The sequence below is a fragment of the Caloenas nicobarica genome, chromosome 2 (genome assembly GCF_036013445.1).
Source record: "Caloenas nicobarica isolate bCalNic1 chromosome 2, bCalNic1.hap1, whole genome shotgun sequence".
Taxonomy (NCBI): Eukaryota; Metazoa; Chordata; class Aves; order Columbiformes; family Columbidae; genus Caloenas; species Caloenas nicobarica.
The window spans coordinates 102,288,653-102,304,596 of record NC_088246.1 but is presented as its reverse complement, the minus strand read 5'-3'; the positions used below and the strand labels follow the sequence as shown (position 1 = coordinate 102,304,596).

The following is a 15,944-nucleotide window of genomic DNA, read 5'->3' as shown; positions in this document are numbered from 1 at the left end:
ACACAAAGATACTTATTGGGTAAAAATTATAAACAAAAAATTGGAGAGAGCTCAAAATTGGAAGTGCTATACATTATTTTTAGGCTGAGTGGAAATAAAGCTGGCATGGATGTGTAGACTTCATGAGCTTCTGAGCTCAGGCATCATTGGAAATATGTGTCTTAATTGTGCTTCACATACTTCCATAGAGTGGCAGGTTGGGTGCATCTTGGTCTTTAAAATACCCATAATAATTGCAGTGATTGAAAAGTAACACTTCCTTAAACCACACTGCTCTTGTAAACAACTGACTGGCTGGTATCACGGCATATGAGATGGTATGGGACTCAACCAGGGCAGTAAACAGTGTCTATGGGGTTGCAAAAACATAGCTGGGGAAGAAGTCAACCCTTTGAATTTGTTCTTAGAAATGCAACTATCAAGATTGGGTCATTTCTACCTAGAGCTGCTTTCCCTCCCATCTTCCATGAGATGTTCTGAGCTTTTGCTGCATGCTGCAAGGCAGCTTTGCAAATTGGATTGGATCACCTGGTTCCTCCCACTGCGATGCTGCTCTGCAGCGGGATGACTCCAGGATGTCACTTGAATCTTGATCTGACACCTGCTGTTGGCAACTGAAATCTTTCCACTAGTTTCAGCGGGAGTAGGATCATGCAATTGATCACATCATAACATCAATGACATCATACTATTGCTTCTCAGGAAAAAAAGGCTGAGATTTTTCAGTGCTAAAGCTATAATCCAAGTGGCAGAGAAGCTGGCAGGGAGGACGTGCAGCAGCTGAGACTATGAATAACCTACCTTGCGACAGTGTGTGTGGCTTGGCACCAACTCATGTTGACACCTGCCTTATCTGCAGGAGAAGAGATGATTTAAGCTGAGAAGGAGGACAAGGGAGACAGACAGGGTGGAAAATGGGAATATGTATGTCAATACAGGGTGTGAGGTGCCATGATAATACAGACCTGTGAGAAGTGGAGTCAGAAGTTCCTCAAAAGTTACTTCATGTAATTAAGGGTTAACCTGATGCATGAAGGCTGCCATTCTGATGACACTCCCGTCCCTGCCCCCTCACCCCCTTCTGTGTCAAATGTCTACCTGATCAATGTCTTCTGAAGCTCCCAGTTCCCTCCTGTTCTATTACTGTCAGTTAAGTATAAGCTGTGGATGCTGCAACGCTCCCTGCAGCCATCTAACACACATGATCCAGTCCACTATTCTCATCGGCATTTTTGTCACGCCAGAAACTACAACAACTGGAGCACTCTTTAGAAAAAAAAAATATCTCCAGCAAAACCACACAGATGCCATTCCTGTGGCAGGCAAATTGGTTATCATTTGGATGACTTTTGAAATGACTTCACAGATCTTCTGCCCTGGTAGCAATGCTGTGCTACATCTAGGGTGTGATCCTAGCCAGGGCACCCAAGATGTGATGATTTCCACCGATGCAGGTAATGTGAGGTTAGGAGGCCCTGCTGACAACATGGCAAGGACTGCTCAGGAGCAGCTCAGAGAATGGGCTGCACCTGAGAATTACGGGAACGCCACTGAGACGAGGCAGGAAACCCACCTGAGTTTGGCTCGGTTGTCCCAGTTTAACTTCGGTGCCTATGTTCTCCTCAGCTGTTCCGATGTGCCTCTATTAATGTCCAAGGAAGGATAAAAGACGATTAAAATACTGAAATGACAAAAATGCGCTTTCTGACCACTGTCACTGATTCAGGTCACAACACGGTATCCCAATTTCTCACACTGGCACAACATGGAAAGTGGCAAACAGCTGCGAGCGGGTAAGGGTGACTTGCTGTTGGATGCTGAGCTTCTTCAAGTGCTCTTGTCACTGGGGAAGATGTAACAGCTGCATCCCTGCCAAACTGACTTCTGGAGAGTAAGGGTCAATGGAAAACGATGAAAAACACACCTCCTTAAAAGCCAGCAAACGCTCCGTGGTGTGGCTTTGCCTGTAAACTGCAGAGTCTCCATTCAGGAGGCCCTGGGAGTTTATTTGGTTCCTGGGAAGGCGGTCCAGCCCTCTCTGCCCTGGGAGGTGGACCCTTGGGATTGGAAACACCTCTCTTTTCATAGGCCAGGCTGACTTTGTGATAGCGCCAAAATCAAAGGTATTACTGCAGTTGGAGGAGCAGGAAGCAGCAGCCTGCCTGGGCAATCATGTTGTGCCGCCTGCCCAGGGGATAAGGAATGGGAAATGATGCATTTTCCTGATTGAACATGGCTTTGGGGGGACAAATCCACCCAAGCTTAGTCTGTACCTTCCCTACCTTGAACTAGGTCCAGCCTCCTAGGCTTCAGACCAGGAATTATACAGTAGCCTTAGCAGTGCTACTTCATTAGCCTGTAGTGCTGGTGATAAAAAAACCCCAAAAACCCAAAAACCAAAGCAAACCAAACCAAACAAAAATACCCCTTCTTGCTACCATCATTCATTCTTCATGCCTCATGGATAAGCAGTTATAGATCCAAAAATGTACATTTTTTTCAGAGCAGGTGAAGAGTTATGGAAGAGATCTTTCTAGAAGTTTTAGCTGAACACGGGGCATAAGACTCAAACAGGAAGTAACTGCATGAAATTACACGGCGTTTCTTGTGCAGACATAGTGATCTGATTTTTCCCTCCTGTGTATTAGAAAAGATGTAAGCTTCTCAATTCGCTTTTCATTTCCTGCCAAAATATGTCCATGTTCTCGGTAGAAGTAAGTCTGCTTGTATCCAGCAAGCAAGAAACACAGTTTTCTGCTGAGCTGTGAGGCAAGATTGATGGGAAGGAAGAGATCATCAGGTATTCTGCATACATCGGAAAAGGATGCAGATACAGTGAGGAAAAGGGAGCAGATGACCATCAATGGAAATGGAATACAGTGTGTTCTATATATATACATACACGCATACATATTCAGATAAGGTTTGATTGACATTGCTATATATTAAAAGCACATAGCTTCTTCACTATATTGTTTTACTAACATATTCACTTTTTGTTTATTTGCTTTAAAGGATGCTGTTTTTTGATACATGTAAACGGCAAACTGGAAAGAGAGCAAATTGTAGTAATTTCTGTGGTAATCCTGTCTATATTGGTAAAATAATCTCTGACATTATTTGGAGAGCTGGTTGGTGCCATGGGGAATCATAATAAAATTGTTTGACAAGTCACACCAATTTCAAACTGCTCGTCATGTTTCTTCTGAAGACCAGGGTATGCAGCAGTCCCTGGGAAACAGAGTGCAGCAGGATGATATTGTACCAGCAAAAAACCCTCTTCTTGGATGTATGCTGTTGCTCTCACTGAACACATTTCAGGTTTCTTAATCAGACATAAATGACTTTGATCTCCCAGATCCGTCACTCACTTGCAGAGTGCTTGAAATATGAGGTTTATGCAGTAATCCACCCCTTTAGGATGCAGGGCAGCCAATCGCAGTCCTGCTGCAGTGAAAATGATCCTTTCACTAGAACCGTGCATCGCTACCAGAAGCAAGACGAAGGATTTCCAGAGCTGCTGAGCCTCTTCTTTCAGTCTCATCCAATAAGCATCTCTCTCCTTATTTTTATAGCTGTAGCTAGGCAGCTTGAGTACAGTGTTTCCATAATGTGGCTGTTACACACGATAAAAATTCTGAGTGGCAAAGTGCAACCAGCAAAACGCTGCATTTTGCGGATTTTTTTTTTTTTTTGTCCTGAGAATGGAGGCACGTTCGGTTCCCTTCAACCTAGCACAAGCTGAGAGACGTGCCTCTCTCTGCAGAAGGAGTTTGCTGAGCGCTCTCTGGTGCGGGCGTTATCTCAGAACAGGTGCCGAAGCGGCTGCCGTCCCCATAGAGATAAGGCGGGGGAGTGCAGGAGAGGCAGATGAGCTGTGGATCAAAGGTCACGGTTTTCCACGGCTTGAAGCGATCTAGCCCGGGCAATCAATCCCCTTCCCAGGCGGCCAGGGCTGGCTTGAGGCTGGCAGCCACCCCCTTCATCCCGCGCACCTTTTTTAACGATATGAACCCAGAGGAGGGTTCCCGCGGTGCCTCTGCGATAGGCACTGTTGAGAAGGGCCGGTGCTGCCACCGGAGACACGGGTGGCAGCCGGGGCCTGCGGCGGCGGGAGGGACCCGGGGCGGCCGAGCCGCTCCACCCGCGGCCGCCGCCAGATGGCCCCCGCCGCCGCCCTCCCGCCCCGCCGCAGCGCCGGGGGCTGCTCGGGCGGAGGAGGGGCCGCCCTCGCCGCGCTGGATTTCCCAGCCCGCTGCCATCCTCCTGCTCCCACCCCGCGGCAGGGCGGGCGGGATGGCTCCCTGAGGGTGATGCCCGCGGCCGCCGCCGCCACCACCTCCTCTGCCGCCGGGTGCGGGGTGGGCGCGGGCGGGCGGCTCCCGGCGGCTCTCGCGAGGTGAGGAGGCCGGGCCGGGGTGAGGGCAGCCTCCGCCACCGCCTCCTCCCGCCCGCGCCTCAGCCGCCGGTGCCGGGCGGGGGGGAGCCGGGCGGCGCGGAGGGGCCGGCCGTGTGAGGGGGAAGGAGGGAGCCGGCGCGGTGGCCGCCGTGAGCCCGGCCCGCCGCGCCTGACGGCTGCCCGCCGGCCATTCCTCCCCTGGAAATGCCCCTCTTGGCCGCGCCGGCAGCCGGGGGCGTCATGTAGCGCGGAGGGAGCGGGCTCGGCGGGGCGGGAGAAGCCCCTTCCCTCCGTCCGCGGTCGCCGCACACACGCACGCAGCGCAGCGAGGCGCACGGCCGGCTCTCCTCCTCCTCCCCCGCCCCGCTGGTTGCATGCCCGCCTGGCCGGGCGGAGGGGCGGCGCGCCGCTGAAGCAGCCCGGGCGCCGGGCAGCGCCACCATGGCCGAGGAGAGCTCCGACGTCCCCAAAGAGTTGATCGGTAAGGAGCGGGGCCTGGCGGCGGGAGGGGGAGTCCCGGGGGAAGGTGTTGCGGGAGAAGGCGGGGGGGGTTGTTAAGTTTGGAGGCCGGCGTGCGCGACCCCCGGCTGCAGCGCTGCCGGGAAGGTGGGGGGTTTGGGGGAGTCGGGGGCTGCTGCAAGGCGGGGGGTGTGCTGTAGAGCCGGGGGTGCCCCGCGGGGGCTGCGTGGGAGGTCGCGGGGGGGGGTCTCCGAGGAGCCGGCGGGAGGCGGTGAGGCCGCTGCTGCGTGCGGGGGCTGCGGGCCTGCGGCGGGGAGCGGGGAGGGGGCGGCGGGCAGGGGCTGCAAACGTGTTACCCTGCCCGGGCAGCGCGGCGCTCCCCGGCGTGCCCGCCCTCCGGAGGGCTCTGCGGGCGGGCGGGGCCCGGGGGGTCTTCGGGGAGCTGCGGGGTCCGGCAGACGCGCGGTGAAACTGCCCCGGCCCCCCGTGCCGCCCGCGCCGGGACAGCCGCACCGGGGCAGGTCCGCCGGGCGCCTCGCCGGACGCCGCGGGCTGGAGGCTCCGAGCATCGTTATTTATTTCCCTCCCTGGGCTTTGCGTGGTTTAAGACTCATTTTGTTATGTGTGTACGAGGGAGCGAGGGTATTTGTAATTAAAGTTTTACGGTCGCATGCACACAAACCCCTGTGTTCCATTGGTGACTCTTGGGAAATCGTAGGTGGTGGTAAGATCCCTGAAAATACTGTCATCGCTACAGGGGAGCTTTCGGTAAATGGGTCATTAACACAGTACCTTGGTAACCAGTGTCATTTGGGTCCGGTGCTCTAGGCCTGGTCCTCAGCCACCTTGCTCAGGCCAAACTTCCTTTGGTTTTAGTTGCAGTTTTGCCTGTTGAAGAGAGATCTAAGGATCTCACCAAATCGAGAATAGTTTATTGGAAAATGTTGCCTTAATGACAGATGGAAACAGAAATTTGTGAGGCAACAAGGTACATGTTGCATTGAGTACAGTCCTTGCAAACCTCTCTTAGTTCATTTACACTATTGCATTTCCTTCAATTTCATCAGCCAGCGCTATTGGTGGGAGCTGGTTTTAACATTTGTAAAATGTTGGTAAAAATCTGGATGGAAAGTTGCAGCTGTCACAGTTTTGTTGGGGTTTTTTTTTCCCTTTTTTTTCTGTACAGATGAAATAGCTGTATTTTGCAGTCCTTTCAATGTGCAAACCATGAGGTTTGCTTTAATCCATAGCTGACTACTAAGAAGCGATGAGCTGGGAAGTGTGCGAGGTAGGAGTAGCCAGGGTCAAAAACATCAACTTTTTCTTTTTTAAAATGGCCAGGCATGTTGAGGTGCTAATACATGGTACTGCTCAATGTGGATCTGCCCTGTACTCCTGTGTGCCATGAGTGGGGTGTGGTGCATATTACGAGGAAGAGCAAAGTGAGCATCTTCATGTATCCCATCATCTGGTGGCTTTGAACAACTTTAAGTATTACCACCCAGTCCTGATGCCTTGCACCCACCCAGCTCGCTTTGTCAAGGGGCATGTGGATCTGTTCATGTAGAATGGTTTGATTCCTAGCAGTATTTTGGTGTCTGCATGTTAAAATGTAACCTTTTAAATAGGCTTTTTGTATTAACCCTGTGTTTTGAGAACAGGATTGAAAGGACATGCCTTAGCACTTAGTGATCGGAGCATGGAGATTAAACTGGGGGTAGGAGTGTTTGAGCTGCAGTTTTTCTTCTGTTACTCACTTCCCGTGTGACCTTTGTTGGGTCTCGTAGGTCGTAGTCTTCAAAAAAAACCCTTTCTTACTGTTGGCTCACCTGGATCCATTCCTCCGAGGTCTGGCTGTCTGAAAGCAGGCACTCATAGTCTACAGTATTAAAAATGAACGAGCACTTGAAAATATGACCATCAATGTTATGTTTGTATTTCTCAATCTGAAAAACTGCTTTGCAAGTCCGCTTACCACTGATGTGTAAGGAAGTGTCTTCAGTCACATGGGGGATATCTGTGAAGTCTATATCTTAACTCCTTGAAGAAGCGTTTCTAGCCCTTTCTGGCAGGTAGAGCCTTGGAGGGAGCTGACATCCCGATGCTCTGTGAAGGAGTCTAGGGTTCCAGGCCCTTTATCTCTCTATGGGTTGTTGAAGTAAGAGCATTGGAGCTGAGGGCTTGCGGTGGGACAGCGAAGGGGAAGTGAGTCTCCCCACGCCGGCGCATCGGGAGGAAGACCCTTGCTAGATGCAAGCACTTGGAGCTGTTTGTGGGAGAGTAGAAACCAAAAGGCGGAGGCTGAGGGTGGACGTAAAGCAGCAGAGACAGCAGCAATACCTTTCCTTCTGCAAGGAAGTAGGACTTTTTGAAAAAGGACTATGTGGTCAGCTTGCCTCTGAGTTCCCAAGCAGGGGCAGAAAGACCAGAAGCAGGCATTAGCCATGGGAGAGCCTCGGGAAAACAGTTCACATCGGGAGGATGGGGCTGGACTTTCCCCCCAGGCTTTACTTACCTGGCTGCTCGGGGAGCTTGCAGCCTGGCTTCTGACCAAGCGGTTGCCCAGGAAGCTGGCTGCGCTGGCCCTCTGCCACGGCTTGGGACAGGCTTCTCGCTGGGCAAGCCCCTGCTACCGAGGAGCTTTTGTTTCCTGATAGGAAAATTAAAATTCTTGGGGAAGACATGCCGATTCTGCAGAAAGAACTCTTTCTGGTGGAGAGTCACTCCAACCAGGCACGTTTCTGTCTTGCACACCCTCCTGCCCTGCAGGCAGAACGCTGTGGCCTGGGCTGAACGTCCAGGCTTAATAAATGGTGTGTTTTTTGCCCTAATGCATTCAGACTGCCAGATGAAAATTGTGCAGGAAAGTGCTACACAGAGCACTATAATTAAAAGCCTTAAGAAGAGCCCATTATCTTCAATTTTAGCCTTTAAACTTTAGCATGCACAAGGGCAAAGTGTGTGTGTCTGGGTAGGGTGGAGACTTGCCTTCTACAGACGCCAGTTGTAGTGCTGGAAATAGGTTAATGTGTTTAAAAGATTTCTTGCTCGTTCTTTTTCTGTGGGGGCTGGGGACTGAAACTTAGGGGAGGTGCCAAATTTGCTCTTCTATAGCTGAACTCCTCTGTTTATCTCCCAATTACATCAGTGTCGGTAGCTGTATAGGCTTTCTGATGCAGTTCCCTATGTATATGTTCCCTTCAGGCCAGGGTGCAGATGTTTAGGGGTAGGGCTGGTTCATTTGGTACTTGGCAGAGACTGCATATACATGTGTATGCATATATGTACTAAAACATTACGGCAATTAATGTAACTTTGGTGTTGGCACAATAAGCTGGTTTCACTGAGACTTGGACCCAGACCAATGTTGCCTTCCACAGCATCCACTGCGTAGCTCTCAGGTGTTGGTGTCTGGAAGTCTGCTCAGTTTGCTTTGCACCTTAAACATGCAGAGTGCAGAGTGTGTGAACGCTGGCTTTTCCGTTACCTGACCCATTTAGCCTCCCTGATTATAATAACAACAGGCTAACATTTTTGCAATGCAAGAAGCTAGTTGGCTTTAGCAGGCTTTTCAGGTATAAGTAGTAGCAAGTGAGCAATTCGTTGTATTTTCCCAGAGTAGATCTAACCAGTGCATATGCTACATGGTGCTGGAAAGAAATATCAGATTGTGTTTAGAATCCTGGTGTATGAAGTCGATAATTGTGTCATAGTAGACATAACTTATTGTGTAGATGACACACTTGCAAAAGTTTTATTTGTGTTGTGTTTAGTACTGGTGCATGTCCGTAAGACTTCAATGAGTTCAAGCAGTTAAACAACATAGTTGAGTGTTCCAGAAAACTTGACAGTGGTGTCTGTTTCCTTCTCATGTTGACACTGAAGATATTTCATTAAGGTATTTTCTTTTATTGCAGAAAGCGTCAGGGATGTTATTGGGAGGAAAATTAAAATTTCGGTCAAGAAGAAAGTAAAACTGGAAACCAAGGGAGATAAAGTGGATAACAAAATATTGGTAAGTATGGTGACTGACTGATTAAATTTGTGGAGGGAAAGCCAGTATCTTCTCAGAAGGCATTAATCCTCCTCTTGAAGGATTCTTTGAACTTTGTGTGTACCATAAGATACACATATCACTTGTTTTCCTGCTTTCTTGCTAGCCTGCACAGCAAATTGATGTGCAGGTGTGCACATGTACATATGTGTTTATCACTGAGTTATTATTCAGAGTTTAGGGTATTGTGTTGTGGACTGATGGTAAAGCAAGCTATTATTAGAACCTGTTCTAAAATAATTTGCTGCTTTTGCTAGTTAGGTTTCCCATTTACATCTGTAGGAATTTTGAGTGGACAAGAAATGCAAAATAAAGCATGTAGAATTACTTATCTTTTGAGAATCTTCTGAAACCGTTATGCATTGAAGAGTAACAGTAAAACTTTTGTGCTTATTGAACTCAAATGACTATTTCTGCTTTTTAGTATTTTCTGTTAAGTCACACATCTGCAATTTAAAATAAATGCTTACTGTGTGGGATCCTCCACTGTCATTCCTAAAACTGTAGTGGAGGAGAGTGTCAGATTAATCTCACTTAAGTATGCTTTCCTGTTTTCTCAGTAATAGTTTTGCTGGCCTCTATTGATAAGAAGAAAGCTGTGGTAATGAGTCGGTACGCTTGCATATTATCTTGAATACTTGGATGTGCAAAAAGAGATGGCACTTTATTTTTTCATTCTTTTGATACCTCTCAGGACAACTAGAGTAACAAATGCAAATAAGTACAGTGATGCTATAATATTTTGCAAGATGTTTGAAATTTGGTGCTTTCCATCAGTAAGAATGCGATTGCATACTTGAAAGTTTCATTGCCAAGACTCTTGTTAGAGATTTTAGGTACACACCCCATACAGATATTCTATTTTGTCTTTAACAACTGCAGGTTATTAATCAGTTCTGAATTATCTTCATGAAGTACATGTTGATTATCCCAGGGCAGTAAGACTGTTGATAATGGTTTACTTTACAGTGAGAACAGCTACTTAAGGAATTTGGAATATTTTCTGCGTAATATTGATGCATGTTTTATGTAGCTCCTAGGTTTACAGTTCCGGTTTTGTACTGGAAATAGGTTGAGTATGTGGATGTTGATCGATCGTCTGGATTTATTTGAAAGCCATGTTTATGGGGAAGGCTGACAGTTTCACTGAAGCAGTAACACTTGATTGACTTTTTGACTCGTACAGAATCATTCCTGTTATCAATAGTGAAATATACTGTGGAAATATGAAATACTATTCTGATCTGATGGGACCAAAAGAATGTCAAACTTTGAATTCTCAGTGAAGTTTCTGAGGCATGAACTACTCAGCGGTAAAATGCCTAAATATGATGACTCAGATGTTTTTTCTCTCCTGAGCTCTCAGGTGGGGGACTTTAACCTTTAATGACTGAAGAGGTACTGAAAGGGAGGGAACTTGCTGAAGGGGTTCACAAGTTAGTGGCAGTTCTTGTGTGCGTGCATGTTGTCTTCAGTATGCAGGATAAGTCTTTCAAGGGGATGAATTACTGAAGGAGGTATTATCTGGTGGAAAACCACTTGATCTTTGCAAAAATGCAGAGGATTCATATTACAAAAAAGAGAATGTTTTCATGGCTGGAGAAATTGGCTGCCAGGGTTGGATTTTGGGTTTTCTTCTGCCACAGAAGAAAACTGTCCTTTGTGAAGCTATGCAAATCGCTAATGACATTTTTTTACAATGTTTCACTAGTTGCATGTGCGTATCTTTATGTGGGCTTTTTTGCAGAAGTGTTGAGTGTTGGCTGCTGTGGCAGAGGCCAGTGGAGACTGTGGTTCCTTCTGAGGATGCAGTTCTCTGAAAAACATGACACCAGCGGCACCTTAAGTTGGGTACCTCAAATTAGTGGAGGCTTCTTGGCCTTACAGTGTCTACATGCTCTCATTTCATACCTGTGAAGCAGAGGAGATATACCCTCCTCTCCTCAAAAGAGCGATAAACTTTGCTTCAGAAATATGCATGTGCTTAATGCTGAACATCATAGGAAAGCTGCCAATGAAGTTAAGAATTTTTGTTCTCCAAGCTGGGACTTAAGGGTATTCAGTAAATAATGCATATGTCTGCGTTCTGACCAGGGCACATAGAACTCAGTGCTGAATTGCCCTGCCTTGGGTGAGCATGTCAAACCGAATGCTGAATGAAGCGTTGGCGGCAAAAGCAGTTTGGTAATTAAAGACTATATCCTTAAGTGCATGCACCAGAGGGCTCAAATATGATTGCATGGGCAACCTTCATGCTGGCACTCCTCGACTTCTGAGAGCTTAGTTTTGAAACGTTAATGTTTTTCTGAGCACAGTCTCTTGAGTGCACGGGTTAGCGGTGAATTGTTTTGAGATTTCGTTTTAAATGTTATTACTAGTTGAGTGTTTACACGCAAATTAGGTAGCATGCGTTGGGTCCAGCACTTGAGAAAATAACAGTTGCTCTCAGTTGAGCAAACCCCAGAGCTGTGGTGGAATGTGCTCAAGGTTTTAGAGGAGGTTGATCGCAGAGGTTGGCACTGAGCCCTGGCACCCAAATCTGTGCTTTAATTAAATGATCTCTGAGTCTTCTGTCCTAGGAAAATCCAGCAAAATCAGTACCACTTTGAGAAAGGGAGATTGTTTAAAAATGATTGCACTTGGCAGGTAACTATAAAAACACTCAACTCTGGTCCTGTTTTTCACAGTGTGCTCGAGGTGCAGAATACTCAAATATGGATATAACCATCACTCTGCTCTAGGAAACTCCTCTGATAATTAAGATGGGGATTGGAGTCTGAGACTAAAGTGCAAAAAAACCCCGGTGTTGCTTGAAATAAGGTACATATGTTAAAGTGGTGAAATTGGAGGGTGAACTTCATGCTTGCCATAAGGTGCTTTAGGACCTCACCTCTGGTTGCCAGAGTTTGGAAATTATGACTGGGTTTTGATGTGAGAGATTGCCCCCTGCCAAGTCTGTACAATAAGCTTGCTGCCTTAGTAATCTCAATTTGCAGTTATTTGGTTTTCCAATTATTCATAATGATGCAAACCAGTAAACATGGGGAGGAGCTCAACTGCCTCTGCTCTGCTGGTACCAGGTCTCAGGTGTGCAGGCAGAAAACTGGTATCTGACCCTGAAAAGCCAATAACCAGCTTGAATGAGCAGATCAGTCCTTGAGCAATTAGAACCAAACCCCAGCCCCATCCAAGCTTTCTTTATCGTCTAGCAGAGCAAAGCTGCCATTAGGGATGGCATGGAGGGAACCTTGAGTGGTGACAAGCTGCTGGACACAGGCGTAGCTGTGGCATTGCTTAGGCTGGAGCTGGGTGCTGGAGCTCCAGAGCAATATGGGGAGCCCCAGACAAGGCTTCTCCCGGTGTTTTGGGTCACGTACCTGTACTATGTCAGAGCTGGCCTTGGATGCAGGCAGCCAACCTCCAGAAGAACCCTTGAGCAGGCCACCCTGGGAGGCTCCTGGTGGCCCTCAGCCAGAGGCAGAGTACTGCTGCAGGAGGGGACCCCATGGTGTCTGGCTTTGGTATGGTTATCGCAACAGTAGTCTTGTCGGGTTAAAATAGATAAGAATGTCACTATTTTGTAATCCGGCCGAGGATTGCTTTGGTTTTGTGGGATCGTTTTGTTCAAACCTGGTTTTGGATGAGGACAAGGCTTCAGGCATCATGCTGAGTGGCTGCCGTGTTCCTCCTCACACTGACAGCTTCTGACCTTCTTGGCTGGTTTCAGCTTAAGGTGATGGGTGAGTAGAGGTCTCAGTTGTAATGACAATAGTGTTGGGTTGGGGGGTGGGGACACAGTCAGAAAAAGAAGAGAAACTTTACACCTACTCCTTCCCCTGAAGGCCCCACCTTTTGGCACGGTCAGGGATCAGACAGAATGCCCTGTCCCTGAGAGAGATTTCAGTGTTTTGTCTTGTTTTTTAACCCAGAGGCCTTGGTGATTATCATATTATCACTTACAGACAAACCCCAGAAGAAAACTGGGCTTCTTAGTTTTGGTGTTTGTGGTGCTGCTTTTTTCCACCCCGAGATACCCAAGATATCTTTATAATGTTTTTTCTGAATATTTCCCGTTGGAATTTCTTCTTATCAGATTTATTGTAATTAGTAGCAATCATTTGAGAAGCTAAAATTTTAAAATAAAGGCAATATGTTAAATACATCTGATCAGCTCGTTATGAAATAACACCAGTGTTCTCAGGAATGGTTCATGACAGGCCAAAATCCCAGGATTCCTCTTGCTTTTTTTTTTTTTTTTTTCCTTTACTGTTAATAAAAGAGAATACTCCTAATCCAGTTGCCTTTGAAAATAATTTTCCTTGCCAGAATATTATTTTAGACATTAGATGTGAGGAAATATTGGCATCTTATACTTGCTGCAAATGACTATGCATTCTGTATAGCTGGTCTGGATTCTTTCTGCTTTGTTGTTGTGGGGTTTTTTTGGTTGGGGTCATTTTCCTTACGTTTTCATAACCTCAGGGTCATAGAATAGTTTGATGTGATGTAGTGACCATGAGTACTTTATTAGGAAATCCCACTGGGGAATTCCAGTTATGCTGCTGCCCCAGGTCATTTTGTTTTCTTTGTTAAAATATCGCAGTACTACTTCTGCAACCGGGACAGTTGCTTTGGCAGGTGGCTCTCCTTAAAATGTACTATATGCCCAACTTGGATTTACTGGGAGTGATTTATATGTCCTTGTCACTTTCTTTGGGACATATGTTTCCATGGGCTTTTAAAACAAAAATGTTTAGTTGATTCCTGTCCAATAGGTTTATATTTGTTCTGTGCACATGGTCTGAAACTTCATATTCTGCTTCTACAGACTTACTTATAAAGACTGAAATTTTAAAAAAAATCTTGTCTGTATTTACTTTTAAAGGAGCATTTATGGCCATCTTGTGCACTGTCCATGTGGCTGCTGAATGCTGCTTGAACCACCTGTCTGGCTGTACTGAAGCAACTGAGAAAAGAGCTTATGAGCTGCTGCGCCTGTTCAGCTATAAGGATGGCAGTCTCTGGGTAGAGGCAGTGATATCTTGCACTGCCAAAACTATTTTGGGATTAAAAGCTCTGGCACTTCTTTTCCATTGCTCATCTTTTGTCTCAATCCATCCATGATATTCTGTTCAAACAGAGATGAATTTCTCGATCTAGCTAGGTGCAAATGTATTGCCTTAAAAAATATGCACTTGTCTTAAATCTCTAAGAGCATGAAGCCCACAGGGTTGTCCAAGGTTAGTTTTACATAAAATGTGTGCGAACTCGCACGTTGTATCATGGCAGCTGGTGTGTGATAATAATGTTAAATATGGACATTCTTTTAAAATAATAGTGTTTTCTCCACCCAGAACATTGAGTGTTATGACATATCTCTTAAGTGTGTGTTTATGAAGATGAAAGGAAGTAGGTGTTGGTACATCCCTCATGTCAGGCGATCTAAATGAAGTGAGGTAGAGTAAGCAAAAAAACCTTATATGTGAAAATGTATTTTAATACACTTACAAGGTGCCTCTTAGAAAACAGATGAACCGTGGCCAATAAGATTGCAACACAAAACTGAAATAATAAGAGTACTGCTGGAAAAAGAATTTATTAATCCAGTCATGCAGTTGTATATAGTCCCAAAATAGGAACTGCTTGAAAAAAGTACTCATTTATGTGCAAGTTTTACTGAAATCTACATTTGTTATACACCAATCTATAATTTTACTTTTTAACCGGTGGGAGGATATATGGATTTAACATTCTGATGCTGTGATGGTGCATGCAAATGTTCAAATCCTCTTTGTTGAGATGTTCCCACTTCTAGGAGGTGAAACTGGCCATTAAGGGAATTGACCAAGCTGAGAGGAATGCGTCCCTCTTCTTTGGGTTGGTGGGGTTGGGAATTGCTTTTCTCTCCTCAATTTCCACTTCCAATTCCTACTTTTAGTTTTCTCTTTCCTCTTCTCCTTCCTTATTTCTGTCCTCTCCTGCACTCAAAGCATTCATGGCGACAGGACCTTGTTTTGTGTTTAAATGGATGTCAACACACTTTTTAGCGTAATAACAGTACAAATAAACTCTGAGGCTCCTTTCCCTCAGGTTTGTCTGCATTAAGGCTAAGATATAATCTACTTGCTTAATTAAATTGGCCTTTCACCAAACTGAAACAGTCCTCTTTCTCTGGCTACCCTGGCAAAACGTAGGTTTGCTACAGTCCTGGCACTTCTGTGTCCTTTTAACTGCAGCTCTGCCCAGAGATGTATGTTTTCTTTGACACTTGATTGAAGCAAAGGAGGTTTCTTGCACATTCAGAGTATAGCATATTATTTGCATGCTTTGAGAGGGCGTTATAACCATTACATCAGAAGAGCAGTTTGTTTGCTCTCCCCTTCTTTTGTTTTGGGCAACTGGTCCACATAGGGGAAAAAGTAGGAAAAGGTAACTGGTCTTTCGATGCCCTGAAAGTACTTGCTTTTGTTCTGTCTCATACTTTGCATGTACATACCCATCTGTGGGCTTATATATCCTTATCTGTCTTCTGGGAGGAGGAAATGTAAACATTACCTCACTCTTAGCGGCTTCTGGTTTTCTTGTTCACAGCTCTAACAGCTAAGAGGAAAAAAGGAGTGGTGGTGGGAGGCAGGAGTCCACTATGGCTCTGAATTGTTCATGGAATTGTTCCTTCTGTCAATTTTCCTATATCCAATTAAGAACCATTTTAAAAAAAAAAAAACCTGTCACGCTATTTCTACTTCTTTTGCTGAATATATAATGTACCAAAGTGGTTTGCTAATGTACTTTAGTTTCTAGAGGCCCTCATTCCCTGCCACCATTATTTGCAAATGGAACCTTCCGAAGCAAAAATTTGCATTGACATCTCTGCATAAAAGTGGCAGAAGACTGACTAATACATATAACTTCCTAAAAGCTGGAAATAAAAAATAGAAAATGAGCCTTATGATCAACCTCTTGTCTCAGTCACTCTTCTCCACTGAGGGCTTATTTTTCCAAGAAAGAGAAGGCTTGGAAGGGAACAGAATG

At 46.1% G+C, this 15,944-nt stretch overlaps 1 protein-coding gene across 3 annotated transcripts in view; it reads left to right on the top strand.

The window, feature by feature from the left end:
- The first annotated feature begins 4,419 nt into the window (after nucleotides 1-4,419).
- Nucleotides 4,420-15,944, top strand: part of CARMIL1 (capping protein regulator and myosin 1 linker 1) — a 197,683-nt gene continuing 186,158 nt past the window's right edge. For all 3 annotated transcript variants that reach the window (XM_065629473.1, XM_065629472.1, XM_065629470.1), the window contains exons 1-2: nucleotides 4,420-4,880; nucleotides 8,776-8,873. In XM_065629473.1, the coding sequence (XP_065485545.1) occupies nucleotides 4,841-4,880; nucleotides 8,776-8,873 (138 nt within the window). In that variant the 5' untranslated portion in view covers nucleotides 4,420-4,840. The remainder of the gene's footprint in view (nucleotides 4,881-8,775; nucleotides 8,874-15,944) is intronic.